Genomic DNA, 17,110 nt, shown 5'->3' on the forward strand with positions numbered 1-17,110 from the left:
ATATTAGTGTATAATGTTTACTAAATATTGCATTAAGTTACAATCAGAAGGTATATCTCATTAAACCTTTGTGTGGTTCTACAATAAAACAAAAAACTTTTTGTCTCCCTCAAACTAGCGTATACTATTCATTAAAAATTACAATAAAAAGGTATCACATTAAATTAATTGATTGCTCACAAGTGAATCAGCTAATACAAATGCATTTTAGCTAAACTTTTCTGAGCGTAGGCTACTTTTTTCTTAAACTACTATTATTAGTTCAGCTAAAAAATCAAATCAGCATTAATGATACAAATATCAGCTCGCATTAAAGTAAAAACATTTTTGTTAATCATGATCAACGAATGATAATTTCTCTTGTGAGTTGAGGCGAAAATGGTTGAGAACAGCTTGTGAAATGTTTTTTTTGTGAGATGTTTCTTCAGCTTTTCAGTATTTTTTAGAGGTCAGCTCATGTGCAAGGGTCGATTTTGTTATTAGTCAGCGAGTGCATGTAAAGGTCAACTTTGAAGCCATTGACCACCATGGAACTCAAACATCCCTGGAATCCCCCATTGCTTGAACCGGGAGTCAAAGTACTCGCCGAATCCGAGTCGGGTAACCCGCCGATCCATAGCAGCCCATTCGTGTCGAACCGAGTAGCGCCCGAGTTAAGCCGGGCAATGATCAAAGGATCGCTACCGACTTTCAGTCTCAGTTCGTTATCATTTCGGTCGATAGACGCAAAATGCCATCTATCATCGTTGAACAGACTGATTGAAAATACCTCAGTCTTACCAGCTTCAAGATCTATTGCTGCATAGAGGTATCCGTTCCAAATACCGACCACAAAATAGTCAATGAGACTGTTCTCATTAGCCCAAAAAATCACACCGTTCGCGCTTTGTGTTTTGAAAGAGAAACGGTAGCTTTCACCACTCTGTGACGTAATCCTTTCGACCACTTGGTTATAAATTACGTAACTTTGACTTCCGTCAAAAGAAACTGTCGAAAAATCAGTTTGGTCCATTTGATCGGCTTTGTTCGTATTTTCGACGTCAATTTCTTTTTTGCCACATTTTTTATCCGAACATTTGCAAAGGTGCGACTCCAAATCGGGAAGACAAGTTTCGAAAATTTCGCATTTTGTAGATTCGTAGCACTGATGATTTCGCCAACCAATGACGTTGAAATACTGGTCAAAATTATCTGACAGCTCTTGAGAGGTAAAATTGCCGATTAGTTTCTGGCCGTTGATTTCCAGGAACTGGATAATTCCTCGAAATCCGCTTTTCGAAGAAACGAAGTCATTTGTTTTGAATACGGGCAAACCACCCACGAATATAGGCTGGGCAAACTCAAATTTTTCCATTTTCGACAAAAGAGACACTCTTTGTTCTGTTTTTCCAAGTTTCATTCTAAAAGTGTCGCTTTTTCCAGTAATTGACACTTTATACCAGCTATGACTGTGAAGTCTTTCCTTAGCTACAATAGTTACCGAATCAAGTCCGATTCTACAGCGAAAAGTGAGATAATGATTATCAATTTCAACTATGACGTAATCGGAATTTTCCTCGACGTAAAGAAGCAATCCTTTCAACTTCCTGGTGAAGAACCAAATTTCAATGTCCAAATAGTCAGACATTTGAACTTTAGAAGTTCGCAGGTATGAATCCATGTTTAGAGACGGCATGAAAATTTCGTTTTGTTTCGACTTTACGATTTTTTCGCATGTTTCGCCTTTGGTTCCCAGCGGACAAAAACATTTGAATCCTGGTTGAATTTTCTGACACGTGCCTCCGTTCTGACAGGGGTTAACTTTGCACGGATCATCTTCGATTTCACATTTGTTCCCGTCAAATCCAAACTTGCAAACGCACCAATATTTAAACGAGTCTTCAACTATGCAAGTTCCTTCATTTTGGCAAGGCCTTCTGTCGCACGGGTTGAAAGTGCAGGAGTCGATTCCAAATCCATCAATCAGACTTCTGCTTTCTGGGTAACTCATAAGAATTGCAATACCGTTGACACTCAAACCAGTCATGCAGCCCGAAAAACCATCTGAAACTCCAACCATTTTTAGAATAGATCGACTTTTTTCAAGAGGCAAACCTCCTATGTATAAATCTGAGCTGAATTTCCCGTTCGGAACTGCAATTTTGCTGCTCGTTTCGAAGTTTTTCAAGAAGTCTCCGATTTCATTGGGTGTAATTTTTAAGGTCATGACATTGGCACGAAGTTTTATTTCGACCGAATGCCACTGGTCTGCTAAAACAGGCATGCTTACTTCAGTCGCTTTCACAACTCCGTTTAGAGTTATTTTCGCCTTCAAAACTCCTTCTTCGAGATAAACTGCCAGGTAGTTTTCTTGTGCGTCTTTTTTGAAAGCATCCATCAGACCAATATACATGATCAACCCATGTTCACTTGACGGCTTTATATTAACAGAAAGTGATGTGTTCTTTGTGTCAATTTGTAAAGTAGGGAATCTCAAGTAAGAACGTGATGAGAATTGAGGTATTTCAACTGGTCTTTGTTGTTCACACCTTTTGCCCCCCGTCCCAACAGAGCAAAGACACTCATGCCCTTTTCCAGGTGTATCGATGCATTGTCCTCCGTGCTTGCAGCTTAAACTCTGACATTTGTCAAAACTTTGACTTCCAGTCTCGTCATTGAGGGGCACTTCGACTATCCGCGACGTCTCGGGATGCTCGAATATTATAGTGTCAACTGTGCACGAGCCGACGATCACCTACAAAAACCACAAAAGACAAATAAAAATCGCAAATTTCATCAAACAGATTTCAAAAATTCCATTAATCTCTTACACTTATAAATTTATAAATTTAATACCAATGCAGTAAATTCATTTCTAAAATTTTCCCCACAAGCAATAAATCTAATTATGATGAAAATTTGTATCTTAATATTCCCCCATGACTAGCAGTAAATTTCTAAATTCTATGTAGTAAATTAAATAAATGCAAATGCAGTACTAACCTTTTGATATTTTCATTCATTCGCACAGAAATTCTATCCACACTCGCACAGCTCGCCCACGAAGAATTGTTTAAAATAATGAATTTCAGTTTCAAGTTTTCACACTCAACAACTCTAACATAAAATAACATGTTTCAAATTTTCCTTTAACCCGGTTGGAAAGGAATCATATACTAAACAAAACTAACCAACGCAGCTTACTAAATACCACAAATCATAGAATAACAGCATGACTTAGAAAAGGAAACCAACGGTACCCAAACCGGATTAACCCAGTTTAAAACTGGATAATTTATTCTTTTGAAGACTATTACAAAGTCTTAGAAAGAAATAATAAAACACAAAAAAGTCGAAAGACAAACCCATACCACAAACAATTTGCTTTTTGGAAAAAGTACATAACCAACAAGACATAAGAAAGACCACAACAAACCCAACATAAAACGTTGTCACATAACAGGACCCCTCACAAAAACCGCATGAAATCATACTCCCACTCCTGGCCTAACCCACCAGGAAGGACGTCCTGAGCATGCTCTATAGCCGGCCTAACCCACCGCGCTACATCCACGCTTTGTGACCACACCTCTATTTTTAATAAGAGCTACTCAAGGGTGAGTAACTCTTCAAAATAACCGAACTAAAACAAAAAGCTTTTGTGAAAACAACTAACTAAAATCATTATTAAAAAATATTAAACTAATAAAAGTTTTATAAAATGTAAAATCACATGATGCAATATATAGATCAGAATACAACACCAAGGACGAACATCAAAAGACAAGACGACCCCACTACACTCGAGAGAGAATGACCAACTACAATCGATATGCCGCTCACAATCACAACTCAAAGGATTTAGAGTACGACTTGACCTCGCAGAAAAGGACTTCATTGAACTAGACCAATGACCACCTCGATGTTCAAGTATACGTACAGATCCGAGTAACCAGGCATCCCCTCCACGCACAATCTCCACGCCATTCCCAAGCTAGATCAGACACAAAAGAAGTTCTCCACGAAGAACAGAAAAACCTGACATAGCCAACCATTCTGAAATCAGATTTGAGTTTGTTGCGAAGACTTAGTCGTTGTCACAAGAAGAACACAACGTCTTATGTCTCAAACTCCAGCTTCCTGGAACTTCCCTAACAAAAGAGGAAACGGAAGAAAATTATGATGTTCGCCAAAAACAAACGTCCATCATCCATCCTTCGAATTGCAGAAGAACTATTCTAAAAAACTCTGTAAAACCCGGATGGGTGGAACCTGATCTAAACTACATATTATGATTGGATAAATTAAATGTTTTACCAATGTAAAGTATTTAATATTAACCAATCATGATCCATCTAACTAACAACCCACTTATTTGTAAGTGCTGAAGTTACTTGTAATTTCAGCACCAGAGAGATTTGAATTTAACTTAGAAATTAGTTGGACTCTCCCGAGCACTTCAGCAGCCGCAATAAACCAGTATACCCTAGATCTATTGAGCCTAGCAGAGACTAGTTAAACAACCTGAGACTAGATAGTATAAGAGTAAGATTAGGATCGGTATTAGACTAAGAAGTTGCACGAATCTATCCGGCCGAAAATAAGATAGCGTGACGAGCAGACGGTGTACCCTATCCGAAATTACTCTATGAGTTAACCAACTCGGTCCTAACTCAATTGTATGATAGTTTTGCTAATGGAAGGCAAATTCAATTAGGTTTGACAGGCCTCCTAACATCTGGACTCGAACATAGAGTGTCTCTAAATTAAGTTTAAAAAAATTACTTAAGAAAAACGGGAGACATCATTGGTCAGCTGGAGTGGCGTTGCCTTAATTGCAGTGCGCATGAAATAGCTATTTTAAACTTGCGTATAAATTATCCCTTCTGTTTTCAAAGAAATAAAATTATGGCTAAGAGCTATCAGAAATTGAATTCCTAGTCTCTGAGTAAAGACACAAGTGATCGGAGCTGCCAAGTCAATTTATAAAAAAGCATTATTTATTCATTACTCGGAACTGTCGATTCTCGTATTTAAAAAATTGTAGTTTTTACCTTATAACTCTAATGACTTATATAGTTTTGAAAAATTGAGGAGCATTTCATTTGAAATCAGAAATCGATTTCCTAAGCCCAATTCTAACCTAAGGATAATCCAAGATTAGAGTTTTAAGCTTTTTATCCTTCAGGAAAAGGAACTAGTATATACCTTAAGAGCAAGTTGAGAAAATTAAAACAATCAAAAGTAATGGGTCGGATAGTCTGAGACAAAAAAAACTATTGTTCAGTTTTAGGAGATTGCGATTATCTGGTCAGATTTTTTGCTAAACAATTGAACGAATAAAACGACCTGCCAAAAAAAGCTCCTTTAAAAACAATTCCAAGAAGAAAGATTTGTAAACTAATCTTTGTGGTTTTAATACTACGAGAAGCTATCAAAACTTAAGGTTTGTTCTAGGAACCTGTTTTGTATTTCTTCATTTTTTTCGGGTACCGCAATTGAAATTTGAATCACATCATTGTGACCAAGTAGACCATTTTTAACCAATTGGGCCAGAAAATTTTAAAGGTTGAAAGCGTCAAAAACAGATATTGGAGTGATTTTGTAAGCCCAAAATCTTTTATTAAAGCAATTGTTTGATATGTCAATTTATAACTCATTTTGAAGCCTTTTTAGTCAGGATTAGTCCTTAATAAATTTGAAAAAAATATATTAATTTGAATGCCAAAAAACATGGTTTGAAGTTACATAAGTCAATGTCCGAAAAACTTGGCTGCTAACATATTTTAACATTAAAATTAAAATTATGCTAACATTAAAATTAAATTGATTCTAACACAAGGATAACCGGCTGCTCTGCTAGTTGTACAGAATTCTTCGATGTCGGTATTTGAAAAAAAAAAGAACTCCAAAAGTTTTAAAAAAAATAAAAAACAAACAATAATTATCTTTTTTCTATATTCTTTCGCCTTAATTTTACTGTTTCAGAATACTGCAATTAAACTAGTTGAAAACTAAAAATATGAGTTCAACTTCTCATCGTATGATTTAAAACTTTCGTTCCAATAGTCTGAAAGCTTGAAGGCCTTATTTCATAATTCAACTAAAAAATTGGCGGTTGAGTTTAGGATTGTTATGAAACCTGAAACCTTATTAAGGTTGAAACATTTGTAGAGATTTTTTTTCTCCCCGAGGGATTTTTTTTTATGAGGAAGACAAAAAAGAATTTTTTGTCTACCTCATATTAGTGTATAATGTTTACTAAATATTGCATTAAGTTACAATCAGAAGGTATATCTCATTAAACCTTTGTGTGGTTCTACAATAAAACAAAAAACTTTTTGTCTCCCTCAAACTAGCGTATACTATTCATTAAAAATTACAATAAAAAGGTATCACATTAAATTAATTGATTGCTCACAAGTGAATCAGCTAATACAAATGCATTTTAGCTAAACTTTTCTGAGCGTAGGCTACTTTTTTCTTAAACTACTATTATTAGTTCAGCTAAAAAATCAAATCAGCATTAATGATACAAATATCAGCTCGCATTAAAGTAAAAACATTTTTGTTAATCATGATCAACGAATGATAATTTCTCTTGTGAGTTGAGGCGAAAATGGTTGAGAACAGCTTGTGAAATGTTTTTTTTGTGAGATGTTTCTTCAGCTTTTCAGTATTTTTTAGAGGTCAGCTCATGTGCAAGGGTCGATTTTGTTATTAGTCAGCGAGTGCATGTAAAGGTCAACTTTGAAGCCATTGACCACCATGGAACTCAAACATCCCTGGAATCCCCCATTGCTTGAACCGGGAGTCAAAGTACTCGCCGAATCCGAGTCGGGTAACCCGCCGATCCATAGCAGCCCATTCGTGTCGAACCGAGTAGCGCCCGAGTTAAGCCGGGCAATGATCAAAGGATCGCTACCGACTTTCAGTCTCAGTTCGTTATCATTTCGGTCGATAGACGCAAAATGCCATCTATCATCGTTGAACAGACTGATTGAAAATACCTCAGTCTTACCAGCTTCAAGATCTATTGCTGCATAGAGGTATCCGTTCCAAATACCGACCACAAAATAGTCAATGAGACTGTTCTCATTAGCCCAAAAAATCACACCGTTCGCGCTTTGTGTTTTGAAAGAGAAACGGTAGCTTTCACCACTCTGTGACGTAATCCTTTCGACCACTTGGTTATAAATTACGTAACTTTGACTTCCGTCAAAAGAAACTGTCGAAAAATCAGTTTGGTCCATTTGATCGGCTTTGTTCGTATTTTCGACGTCAATTTCTTTTTTGCCACATTTTTTATCCGAACATTTGCAAAGGTGCGACTCCAAATCGGGAAGACAAGTTTCGAAAATTTCGCATTTTGTAGATTCGTAGCACTGATGATTTCGCCAACCAATGACGTTGAAATACTGGTCAAAATTATCTGACAGCTCTTGAGAGGTAAAATTGCCGATTAGTTTCTGGCCGTTGATTTCCAGGAACTGGATAATTCCTCGAAATCCGCTTTTCGAAGAAACGAAGTCATTTGTTTTGAATACGGGCAAACCACCCACGAATATAGGCTGGGCAAACTCAAATTTTTCCATTTTCGACAAAAGAGACACTCTTTGTTCTGTTTTTCCAAGTTTCATTCTAAAAGTGTCGCTTTTTCCAGTAATTGACACTTTATACCAGCTATGACTGTGAAGTCTTTCCTTAGCTACAATAGTTACCGAATCAAGTCCGATTCTACAGCGAAAAGTGAGATAATGATTATCAATTTCAACTATGACGTAATCGGAATTTTCCTCGACGTAAAGAAGCAATCCTTTCAACTTCCTGGTGAAGAACCAAATTTCAATGTCCAAATAGTCAGACATTTGAACTTTAGAAGTTCGCAGGTATGAATCCATGTTTAGAGACGGCATGAAAATTTCGTTTTGTTTCGACTTTACGATTTTTTCGCATGTTTCGCCTTTGGTTCCCAGCGGACAAAAACATTTGAATCCTGGTTGAATTTTCTGACACGTGCCTCCGTTCTGACAGGGGTTAACTTTGCACGGATCATCTTCGATTTCACATTTGTTCCCGTCAAATCCAAACTTGCAAACGCACCAATATTTAAACGAGTCTTCAACTATGCAAGTTCCTTCATTTTGGCAAGGCCTTCTGTCGCACGGGTTGAAAGTGCAGGAGTCGATTCCAAATCCATCAATCAGACTTCTGCTTTCTGGGTAACTCATAAGAATTGCAATACCGTTGACACTCAAACCAGTCATGCAGCCCGAAAAACCATCTGAAACTCCAACCATTTTTAGAATAGATCGACTTTTTTCAAGAGGCAAACCTCCTATGTATAAATCTGAGCTGAATTTCCCGTTCGGAACTGCAATTTTGCTGCTCGTTTCGAAGTTTTTCAAGAAGTCTCCGATTTCATTGGGTGTAATTTTTAAGGTCATGACATTGGCACGAAGTTTTATTTCGACCGAATGCCACTGGTCTGCTAAAACAGGCATGCTTACTTCAGTCGCTTTCACAACTCCGTTTAGAGTTATTTTCGCCTTCAAAACTCCTTCTTCGAGATAAACTGCCAGGTAGTTTTCTTGTGCGTCTTTTTTGAAAGCATCCATCAGACCAATATACATGATCAACCCATGTTCACTTGACGGCTTTATATTAACAGAAAGTGATGTGTTCTTTGTGTCAATTTGTAAAGTAGGGAATCTCAAGTAAGAACGTGATGAGAATTGAGGTATTTCAACTGGTCTTTGTTGTTCACACCTTTTGCCCCCCGTCCCAACAGAGCAAAGACACTCATGCCCTTTTCCAGGTGTATCGATGCATTGTCCTCCGTGCTTGCAGCTTAAACTCTGACATTTGTCAAAACTTTGACTTCCAGTCTCGTCATTGAGGGGCACTTCGACTATCCGCGACGTCTCGGGATGCTCGAATATTATAGTGTCAACTGTGCACGAGCCGTACGAGCTCACAGTTAGAGTCTTTCCTTTCGCGCAGCCTTTTATTGCCATTTCACACTCGTGTGAATAAGTTTGCCCGTCGGATCCACATACAACTGGACCCCATTCGGATTCTTTTGGACAGTCGGTCGGACACTCGCAAGTCGCGAACTCGCCTCGCTTGACACAAGTCGCCCCATGATCACACACGACGCCGTCACACGACTTGAAAAATTGCAGTACGTCGAGGTTGGACTGCGAAACGCAACCCGAAGGTGAGAGTTTTAGTCCGGCAGGACAAAGGTCGCATTTTTTACCGAAGACGCCGGGTTTGCAAGAGCAGTCACCAGTTGTCTGGTCGCAGTCAGCTCTTTGGGATCCGTTGACATTGCAGTTGCACTCCTGGCAACCGAGGAACGGGTGGTCTTGCATTCGAATGAAGTTCCAGAACCCATGAGAACAACGATCACATCTCTTGCCTGTCACTCCTTTGCGGCACACACATTGATTGAACAAGTCACATCTGCCTCCGTACGAGCCCAGTTCGTTACAGTTACATTTTTCCGGACACCCTTGCTGGTAGTCGTCCAGAGCGAAGGTAACTCGGTCGGCACAACACCCCCACATTGTCGTGCTACAATTGATAGCAGTATTTTGATGAAAGCAACATTTCGCCATAGAACAGAACGAGGAGACGGGACAGGCGCTGTCGCTGTCGCACTCCAGAAATCCACCCCCTCTTGGGAGTCGGATGATTTCCGAATTAATCGGACAGTCCCGGACGGAATCACAGGATCCGTGGTGCATAATTTCGATTTCACGTTGCTGCATACACATCGACTGTTTCAAGTGACATTTGCTCCTGTAGGTTTTGTTGTCTTCACCGCAAATTGTGTTTATTTCCGGCTCGTCTCCGCATTTGGGACACACACATTGCCAAACTTTATCCACGAAATGACAAGAGCCATGGAGACACTTTTCGGAACATTTCCATTGCTGTTTTTGACTCGTGCTTACATTCATCTCAAACGCAGTGCCATCATTACTCATACAAGTTCCATAGTGTCTTCTGATAATGTTTTTCATTTGCTCACACGACTGTTTTCTCATTTCGCATTCGTTTTTGTAGTTTCGACGGTCGCTTCCGCAAATAAGTTCTTTTTCAACGTTTTCGCAATTTTCACAAACGCAAGTTCCTTTTTGACAAATTGAATACTTAGGACAAAGAATGTTTGAACACAAATCTTTCTGGTCACAACGGCCATAAAAAGCTGGGGTAATTGTTTGATTTATTCTACAAGAGACGTCTCTCATTTCACACAGATTCCGGTACGACTTGCCGTCGCTCCCGCAAACTCGTTCGGCACTTTCGACCGAGCAGCGACGATTCGGGCAAACGCACTCGGGTTTTCCAGAGACAAGGTTAGTTCGGCATTCGGCATAATTGTCGCAAGTCACGCCATTGCATGCGTTCGGACACTCGCCATCTCGGATTTTGTATAAGAGGTTTTGTAGTTTGTTCAGACAAATGCTCCGTTTGAACTCACATTCGTTCGCGTACGTACGTTCATCTGACCCGCATACCGGATTATAACCGAAATCGGAACACGACTCAGCGCATACGCATTTTGCTTCATTTGATTGGCCAATTTCGCATTCGGTTCCAATTTCACAGTCAATGTCGACGCAAGACGAAATCGTCTCGATTTCCTTCGGTATTTTACTACATACAGATCGCGATACGAGAGAAATGCTTCGTTGCTGCGTACACGAAGTGAGTTTCAACATGCATTCGGAATCGAACTGTTGCAGTGATCCGTCTTTTTCATTTCTGCCGCAAACAGGTTCATAAATCGGGTCACAAACGAACGGACAGGTGCACTCGGCCGCTGCCGAGGGGTTTTCGACCGACAACATGCATTCGGCATAATGATTGCAAGTCGTAGAAGAGCAAGGATTTTTTGCAAGCTCTCGGCACGAATGGTGCGCGACTATTTCAATTTTTCGGTTCAACAAGCAAGCATGCCGCTGCAATTCGCATTCGTTCGGATAGTCGTGTCCGTCCGAACCACAAACAGTTTTCACTTCGGCTAGACAGTTTTCGCCACACGAGCAAACTGCAGTACGGTCCTTAGGACCTACTTTGCACTTCGTGTTTTCAGGGCAGCTCACCGACTTACAAGGATTGCACTCGGAATTATGGAGAACCGAGACCGACACTTGGTTGCGACAAATATGACTCTGCAGCTCGCAGTTGTTTGAAAACTCGCCACCGTCACTCGTACAAACAGGTTCATAAACACTCGGACAAATATCCGAGCACTCACAATTAGCGGTTTTTCTGTCGACGGATGGAACACATCTGGCGCCAAATCCACATTTTACAAGAGTGCAAGGATCGTCGCAAAAACCCTCTTTCAGAACTGAAATCTCAGTTTGAAGCTCGCAAGCAGCTTTTCTTACCTGACATTTATTCGAGTACACGACATTATTTGTCGCACACACAGGCTCGTATTCAGACTCGTTCTCGGCACATGGTTCGCAAATACATTCTGCTTTTTTGGAACTCGAAACTCGACAGATTTTTCCCGAGTCGCAAGATTTCGTTTTGCATGGATTTTCTTTAACAGCCGAACTTTCTCTTATTATCTTGAGAGAATCAATAGATACTTCGACAACACTCGAGTTGAGGTAAAATGTGTTGTCTTCTTTTAGTGAAAGCGGAATAATCTGGACCAAATTTACAGTCAGTGAGTTGTCGCAAATTTCTGGTTCAGTAAGTCCGAAGATTTGGATTTGGGTGTCGGAAGTTGTCAAAAAGGAAAACGGATCTTGAAGGATTTGGATAATCTGAACCCGAGCCGAATCACCAGAAATTGAAGTCGCGATTCCGTTGATGATGACATCAGCTCGGTCTCGTCTCTCGGCTAGCGAGAAGCTTTCGTTGCATGACTCCACTTGTAACACCGATTCGAGTATCGAAACAGCGAGAAAACTGATCGAAAAGATCGTAAATTTCGAGAAGTTGCTTCTCATAATAAACTCAAATCGCTCAAACCATTTGAAATTAAACTTGAAGTATTTTCAAAAGCCGGAAATTTGAACTTTCGAGAGCTTTTTTCAATTTTGTATTGAGAGCTCCCGACGTTAAGTGGTGGTTCAGTGATGTTTTGATGTGAATTTTTGTAATTATTAACGTTGTTGTAAAAAGAGATTCTCTACATGAAGAGCTGTGCTAGAAATAATTGACAGGTACAAGCAAATTTTTTAAATAGCAGAAGTACTCAAGCCTCGTTGATTGATGGGCGATGGTTTGAGAATTAGTCAGATTTTGGCAAAGAGCTTAAAACTTTATTCAGAGCCGACGGAATAACAAAAATTCGACTGGTCGTAATGACGATACTTTAGTCAGAAAATAAGTAAAGTGTCCAGCTATTTGAATGGTTGCTTTACATTTGTTAAGTAAATGTGTAAGTTGGCTTACTACTGAAAACCAATACTTCAAAAATTCTTTTGAAAAGTGAGCGCTTGATTGATTTCGTACCTGCGGAAATCGAACAATAATTGATGAAAGCTTTGATAACAAATCGACGTCAAGCTTTGTTGGCCTTACTTGTAGTTTAAAAGGTTCGAAAACTAATTAAACAAAAAATTAAACAGTTGCAATTTGGTTCGAACAGTAATCGATGAATTTACAAGTTTTGTAGAAAATTGATTAAAAAGTAAATTTATGTTTGAGATTTTAATCAGAAGTTTACACTTATAACAACTGATTGATAATCTGAAAGGGACAGTTATGACCGTAGATTGTTTTTAGTTCTTTTGACCTAATCAGCAATTTGTTAAAGCTGTAAATTTAAAGCACAGGTGCTACAAAACTTACGAGTTTCGAAACAAGTTTGACACAGTTATTATCAGATTCACACAATTAATCCAAATAAGTGAAATTTCAAATTTTGTGTTAATCCAAATAAGTTTTACGATTTTTTATTTTCATTCTGATAATGAATAAGGAAAATGAGAGCAAATCGAGATCTTCAGGAAAAAAAAGAACAATTTTCGAAGATCAAGTGCTCATTTAATTAAGATTATTAGGTCGTCCCACAATAAGGCAACCGAGGTAAGAACAAAACGACAAAAAGGACTTTGTTTTTAAAAGTTTCGCGGCGAGGAGAAATCTTTTAAGTTGAAACAACAGAGTGAAAATGTGAAATAACAACCTGATCCTGTACCACACAAATTGCAGGGGTTCCAAATTGGTATGCAGACCTGGTATTTGGACCAAATTACTAATAGGGTGGTGTTTCTTCAAAACAAAGAGGGGATTTTGCGCCTCAATTACATGTTATTGTTTATCGGTTTCACCAGGTATTCGCTCGCAATCAGATAACATGGCTTCCTTGGTAATTGTTTGTCTATACCACTCTGGGTAAAATTTGCAAATTTGGTTCCAGATGTGATTTTTGGGCTAGGGTTGTTCACGAAATAATGGGATTAAGAAATCCTTTTACGACAAATCTGCGGGGATAGTTAAGAGGAAAATGAGCATTTTAATGGGTTCGTTCTTTAACCTAATGAGATCCTATTCATTTGCATTGTTACAAAACAATGGAACCTGAATTAAAGTTATCCAAATTTGAAAAGCAAGGCTGGCTAACTCTAATTTCCTGGCATCTAGTTACCGGCTCATTTTAAAAAGGTACTCATATTTAAGGCTCTTTTCTAGCCCCCCCCCTCACACATTTGAAATTCAAGTTTTAAAAACAATGTTAACGTTGCCATACTGCAATAAAATTTTGCATGGTGAACAAACCAACAATTGTGTACCGATTTGGTCTTTATAACTTACATCGTTATAAAAAGAAAGACAACTATGAAAATGGAAAATTTGAAACGTGGGGGGAGGGGGGGGGGTGTGGAAAGCCATAATTGATTGCTTGTACTAATTAACACTAATAGACTTTGTGTGACAATAGCATTGTAAAATACGACAATATCAAGATATAGCATGCAATAAAATTAATGGTTACAAGAATGAGAACGAAAGAGGACGTTGTTATATCGACCTAATTTTTTGATTAACTAGTTCAATAGTTTTTAAGGCTATCAGAATCTTTTAAAAAATTTATAGGTTTCGACAATGAAAAATTTTGTTCACAATACTTTTATTGAAAATTCATTCAGTCTCTCTTTTTGGTTGCCAAAAAAAAGGTTTCGATACCTGTCAGAGCCATTTAGCCATAATTTTTTTTCAAAGTTCAACAATTTATGAGACAATTATGGGGGAGATTTGAGTGGGAAAAAAATGAAAAGAGCAAAAGCATGGCAAATGTTAAAAATTTTGCCCGGATATTTTCGATTGAATCACAGTAATATTAACTTAAAACACTCTTCCTTCATATTTCTTTTTTTAAATCTTCTTTCACAAAGAGACATTTAATGTATATTTTCAATGATGCTGCATCATTCATATGCATAATTAAATATGCGGTCTTTTTGATAGATGTTTTCAACAATGTTTTGTTAGATGTTGTAAACAAAACTAATTAAATCTGCTTAGAACGTTGATGAAGGAAACCATTAAAATTGGTTCAAAGTGTACAAACAATTCAAAAAAATTCCGAAAGGTTTTCTTAATCATCAGTCATTTTTGTTAATCGGTCAACTTCATTTCGACTGAAAATAAATCAAAAGCAAACTACACTTCAAAAGACTAAAGTTTTCTCCGTTTTCCCTCAGATTATGAAAAAAAAATTGAAACAAAATATATATGGTTATAGTATGGTTGAAACCTCAATCAAGCACCTGTACAAGTTTTACTAAAATTTTTGGCTTTCCTTTCTTTTTCTTCAGTTGTTTCAGATCAAGAGAAGACCTAAAACGAACAAGAGAAGCCCTCACGTATTGCAGACATTTTGCAAGTTGTTGCAAAACCTTCTGATGTTACAGCCCGCTTGAAATCTAAAGCTACACAAAATTTGAACATTTTGAGCCCCTGCGTTTGCCCTCCAACTCCTGCTCACGTGGAAAAAATCTAATTTTGGATAACACTAACAATATCAGGGGCGGATTTAGGGGGGGGGGGGCGGACTTCCCCTCTTCAGGGATTCGACCCCCTGCCGACCCAAAGGGTCCCCCCTTTGATACTTTTTCAGAAATCCATTTTTGGCCGACCGACCCTAAAATTTTTCTAAAGGCGCCTTTGGCGCCAATATATACTAACTTTGAGGGGGAGCGCGCGCCAAGAAAAACGCGACTTTTTTGTCAAAATTTTTCAAAAAGTGCGCAAAAACGGCTTTTTGACTGTTTTTTCAAAAATTTACCTGCGGCGCAGAAAATTTGCCACAATAGGGGCAAAACAGTGCTAAGGGAGAGCTCGAAAAATCAATTTGGTCAAACTAAAAAAAAAAGGTCGTCAAAATTTTTTTTGAAAATCCAACCCCCCCCCCCCCCCTCGAGAAAATCCTAGATCAGCACCTGAACAATATATTGTACTTTTTATCTCTTTTGAAAAAAAATGACTTTTCAGGGAACCATACATATAAGACAACCTGGTCGAAATTTAATCGAGCGACGAGACGATGCTCAGAAGCAAACTTTTGCGGTAAATTATAAGGTTAAAAGAGGCATCGTGTAAACATCCGATATGCCAAACATTCGACAGTTTTCAAAGAGTAGGGCAAAGATCCGATATCTATGGGTCGCTTAAAAGATTCGGTAGTGGTCGAGTGAACGCGGATTCGCACATTCGCGCCAACGTACTGCGAGCTTGCTAACAAAGGGTAAGGCTCTCGTTGAATAAATTAGAACCTGTTTGTGTCTCGAAGCCTCGATGCACGCGTAGTGCTCCTATTGGCCACTTTAAACTCAGAGTCGGCGAAATGGGAATAAAATAATTCAGCTATTTCTTGTTTTTGACATTCTAGCGTCGTATAATTACATAATTATTACATAAGTTCGGATGTTTAAAAAAGCGGATGTTTGCCCTAGACCCAGTTAAAACACAGCAGTAAAGAGCTTCTCGGCGCCATCGGTTGGCTGACTTCCAACCGATTCGTCTCAGACACGAGTCTCATGAGGGCCTTAAAAATTGATTTTAACCAGCAAGAACTAAGTTACTCATTTTCACACACAAGATTACCCTACTGGATGTGTGCGAGGGTTAATGTGGTGGAGAATAGTAATTAAAACCGTTAGATAAATGTGGTCTTCTCTGGTGGCGGCGGATAAGGGGGTATAATAGTCAGAAAATAGTTTTAAAAAATACAAAACTGGACAAAAAAGAGTGAATGAAAGATTGCACATGGGGGCTAATTTTGCCACGACAAACATATTTGGGCTCTTTTTCCTTCCCCTCCCCTACCTCACACAAGCATCAACTTTATGATCTAACGAGTAGTTTCACAAGGTTGATTATGAAGACCAATTATGTTTGTCATGGCTTAATTTATCAGCATGTCAATTTTCATGACAATCGGACAATGTGAACAGTAGTTTTAATCATAAAAAAAATCCAGGTGGGGGGGGGGCAAGGAAAAAGAGCCCATATTTGTCTTCATATGCAACCGTATAGGAACCCTTGCTGCGCCATAAAATTTATGCTTATATGAGGTGGGGGGTAGGTGGGGAGTAAAAAACTTTCCAATCGGCTGAGGAAGCTACAATGGGAGAGAGCCAAAGTATTGGCAACAATTTGGAAAATAATGATGACTTCTGACTGAGTGTGTTCCCGCGCTGTGCTCTGAGCCAGAAATTTCACTAATTTAATTAAGAATCAACCAAGTAGTTTTGCCATTGACTCACAGAGACTCACGAACGAACTGACAGACTGCGACTTGAACCAAAAAAATTCTAAACTGCAAGATAACCAAAATTCATCTCTCGTTTTCATACTGAACTTGTATCATTACTTTACTTAGAACAAAAAAGCGGACTGACAACGTTTGGCTCTTATTCAAATCATTATTTTTCTCTCAAAAGCAACAAAAAATTAACCATAATAACTATCAGGGGCGGATCTAGGATTTTCTCGAGAGGGGGGGCGGATATTTTCAAAAAACTTTAGAAAATTTTGACAATTTTGACGATCTTTTTTTTAGGTCGGCCAAATTTATTTTCCGAGCTCTCCTAAAGCACTCAAAAGACCCTATATTGATCAAAAAACAGCAGGCCAAAAAAGGCGATTG

At 38.5% G+C, this 17,110-nt stretch overlaps 3 protein-coding genes across 5 annotated transcripts in view; all 3 read right to left on the minus strand.

Moving 5' to 3' along the window:
• LOC134843582 (ankyrin repeat and SOCS box protein 8-like) overlaps positions 1-17,110 on the minus strand; it is a 349,755-nt gene that overhangs the window by 248,873 nt on the left and 83,772 nt on the right. The gene's annotated exons all lie outside the window — the stretch shown is intronic.
• LOC134843581 (allatostatin-A receptor-like) overlaps positions 1-17,110 on the minus strand; it is a 147,487-nt gene that overhangs the window by 56,190 nt on the left and 74,187 nt on the right. The window lies entirely within an intron of this gene.
• Positions 86-13,414, minus strand: LOC134843726 (agrin-like). Its single transcript, XM_063859973.1, has 2 exons — positions 6,678-13,414; positions 86-2,734 (listed from the first exon to the last, which is right to left on the minus strand). Exons 1-2 carry the CDS (start codon positions 11,958-11,960, stop codon positions 455-457), a joined length of 7,563 nt encoding a protein of 2,520 aa, XP_063716043.1. The 5' UTR covers positions 11,961-13,414; the 3' UTR covers positions 86-454.

This window comes from Symsagittifera roscoffensis, chromosome 4, assembly GCF_963678635.1.
Source record: "Symsagittifera roscoffensis chromosome 4, txSymRosc1.1, whole genome shotgun sequence".
Lineage (NCBI taxonomy): Eukaryota > Metazoa > Xenacoelomorpha > Acoela > Convolutidae > Symsagittifera > Symsagittifera roscoffensis.